The sequence below is a fragment of the Solanum pennellii genome, chromosome 3 (genome assembly GCF_001406875.1).
Source record: "Solanum pennellii chromosome 3, SPENNV200".
NCBI lineage: Eukaryota > Viridiplantae > Streptophyta > Magnoliopsida > Solanales > Solanaceae > Solanum > Solanum pennellii.
The window spans coordinates 57,990,346-57,993,595 of record NC_028639.1 but is presented as its reverse complement, the minus strand read 5'-3'; the positions used below and the strand labels follow the sequence as shown (position 1 = coordinate 57,993,595).

Here is a 3,250-nt window from a genome sequence, read left to right as displayed (position 1 = left end):
AGTTAGTTTAGGCAATTAGTTAGTCCATTCTTGTATATAAACACAATATTGGATCAATGAAATATATATCGATCTATTGATATTTTTATTTTATATGGTATCAAAGTCATTAGTTTAGGCAATTATTTAGTCCATTCTTGTATATAAACACAATATTGGATCAATGAAATATATGCCGATCTATTGATCTTTTGCTTTCATATGGTATCAGAGTCGTTAGTTTAGGCAATTAGTTAGTCCATTCTCGTATATAAACACAATATTGGATCAATGAAATATATACCAATCTATTGATCTTTTACTTTTATATGGTATTAGAGCCCTAATATACTCTAAAGAGTAAGATTTTTTTTTCTTTTCTCCTCCACCCCTTACAAATGGGAGACATTATTCGTGTTGTTTATACAGATTACAACATCGACACAATGATCATTCAATTTATTACTGCGTCCCAATTGCCCAAAAAAATACATGGCAGTCACGATTTTGCAATGTGGAAGGCACAATTATCCATGCTTATGCATATTCATGATCTCTATGGTCATCTCGATGGGTCTACTCCTTCTCATCTCACACTATCACAACTTGAACAACCCCTAGTGCCAATCATGCGTAATTCTCTTTGGTTTCGACAAGACCAACTCATTCAAAACGCACTTATGGCATCCGTTGATCCAACAATTGCTGCCAAAGTTGCCACTACTAACTCAGCTAAGACAACCTGTGATGCCCTGCACACCGCTTATGAAAATAAGTCTTAAACAAGAATTTTTAGTCTGGGCGATCGACTTATGCGTCTAAACAAAGACTCTCAACCAGTCACCGAGTATTTGCGAAGTGTTCACTCTATTGGTGATGAACTCTCTATTGTTGGTGCCCCGTCACCCTCTGAACTTATACTAAAGATCCTTAGTGGTATGGGTGCAGAGTTTCATGGTATTTCTGCTGCAATTCGTGCTCGTGACTCTCCTATAACATATGAAGAACTGTACGAAAAGCTTCAAGACCATGAACTTTTTCTTCGGCGTGAGGAGTCCAAAAGCTTTCCTACCCAAATTACTGTTGCTGCCACATCCGACCAATCTAGTAATTCAAATTATCACAACAACCGTCGCCCTAATAATAACAATGGTAGCAACCAACAACAGCGGCCCAACAATCGCTTCACTATACCCAATCAGAGGAGATCTTCGACCATCAACAACAATTGGTCATGTTGCAAACTTTTGTCGTTCGCACTCTCAGAATCATTTTAAGGCCAAGGCCAACTATGTGTCCGGCTTGAACACGTCTGAAAATCCATGGATTCTCGACTCAGGAGCATCTCATCACATCACTGCCACACCCAAAACCTGCAAGCATACAATGGCATGGACCAAGTCTCTATGGGTGATAGTAACAAAATCTCCATTACTCACACTGATTCTACTCATTTAAATGCGTCAAATAAATCTTCAGACTCTGTAAAACTTTTCTGTGCTCCAAGCATTAAATGCAATTTACTCTCTATCTCTAAATTTTGTCAAGATAACTTAATCTCTATTGAACTCTTTCCTTTTCATTTTTCTGTGAAGGAATTGTAAACACGGACTCCGCTGGTGCAAGGTCAGAGTACAGACGGTCTTATGAATGGCCGGACTTAACCTCTATCTTTCTTCCGAAAGCGCATTTGACTTCCTCCACCACAACAAGTTTCCCTTGGCATCGTCGGTTGGTTCATCCACATACATTGAATAAATTTCGCTACCTTGATCGCGAGACAAATTTTCAGTTTATAATTATTGTTCTTCGAATAAGGCTCGCCATCCTTTTCAGTAGTTTACTTTATCATGTACCCAACCTTTCCAAACTATCTTAAGTTATTTATAGGGTCCTTTGATTGACAATAAATTATACTACTGTATTTTTTTGGATCATTATACCAAATACACCTAGATTTACACATTAAAAAATAAAAGTGAGGTTACTAAACTTTTCAAGAACTTTCGAGCATTAATTGAACGTCGTTTTAATACAAATGTTCTTTCTCTATACAGATGGTGGTGGCGAATATAGAAGTCTTGATCCATATTTAAAATCTCAGGATATTGAGCATTTTGTATCTTCTCCATACACCCCCAAAGAGTTTCCCTTGCTGGACGTTGTCACAGGCATATTATTGAGACGACCAGAACTTTACTTCATGAAGCATCACTTCCATCGACTCTTTGATCTTTTTCCTATCAACGTGTGACTTATCTCATAAATCGTTTGCCAACCCCACATTTACAAAATAAGTCACCGTTTCAACTATTGTTTGGTCAAGATCCGGATCATAATTCTTTAAAAATCTTTGGGTGTCTGCTAACCCTAGCTCAAATCTTATTCCAAAAATAAATTAGAGCCTCGATCAACACCCTATGTTTATTTAGGATTCTCTTTAATTCATCATTTTCATCAATGTTTTGCTCCAAAATCTTCTTAAATATATTTATCTCGTGACGTGAATTTTTTTGAAAATAGTTTTCCTTACCAATTATTTTTTTCAAATGTTGCAGCAACTTGTAAAACACTTAGGTTGGAAGGTACAACTGCAGCAAACCAAACACCATTCACTATTTTTTTTCTCCTCCTTTTAGCCATGACTTACTAAGTCCCATATTTATTCCAAAGGCAGGTACCACCAACGCTCACCAAGACACCATCTCCTCTGCTTGCGTTCCAACAGAATCTGCATCTCCAGGTAACTCTTCTCCTTCTCCTTCTCCTACATACTCTGTTGCCCCTCCTGATCACATTGATCCCCAGTTGCCTCAATCATCAACTTTCCAATTGTGTATAGCCGCAGAAACAAAAAAGTGTCATCTGCTGGCCAAAACTCTACTGCCCATCCCTCTGCCTCGATTCCTCTACAACCTTCTCTTGAACCTGTTCAGGTCACAGAATCTCTGCAATCTTCTCTTTCTCCAGTAACTCGTGTTATGACCCGCTCCCAGCACAACAATCACAAACCAAAAACCATTCTTGACTTTTTGGCTCACTTATCCCCCACCATCACCCCTACCAGTTTCAAACACGCTAGCAAACACCCAGAGTGGCAGAGAGCAATGAAAAGTGAATTTGATGCATTAATGAACAATCAGACATAAGAATTAGTACCACATGACCCCATACAAAATATTATTTCATGCAAATGGTTATACATGTTAAAATGGAAAGCTGATGGGACAATCGACCGCTACAAGGCTTGACTTGTTGCAAAGGGGCTTAC

General features: G+C 38.2%; 1 protein-coding gene across 1 annotated transcript; it reads left to right on the top strand.

Moving 5' to 3' along the window:
* The first annotated feature begins 377 nt into the window (after positions 1-377).
* Positions 378-761, top strand: LOC107013504. Its single transcript, XM_015213400.1, has one exon. It carries the CDS (start codon positions 378-380, stop codon positions 759-761), a length of 384 nt encoding a protein of 127 aa, XP_015068886.1.
* Positions 762-3,250: the final 2,489 nt, after the last annotated feature.

What these genes read in the sequence shown, in the direction of transcription:
- LOC107013504 (XM_015213400.1), top strand. Translation starts at nt 378, where the DNA reads ATGGGAGACATTATTCGTGTTGTTTATACAGATTACAACATCGACACA.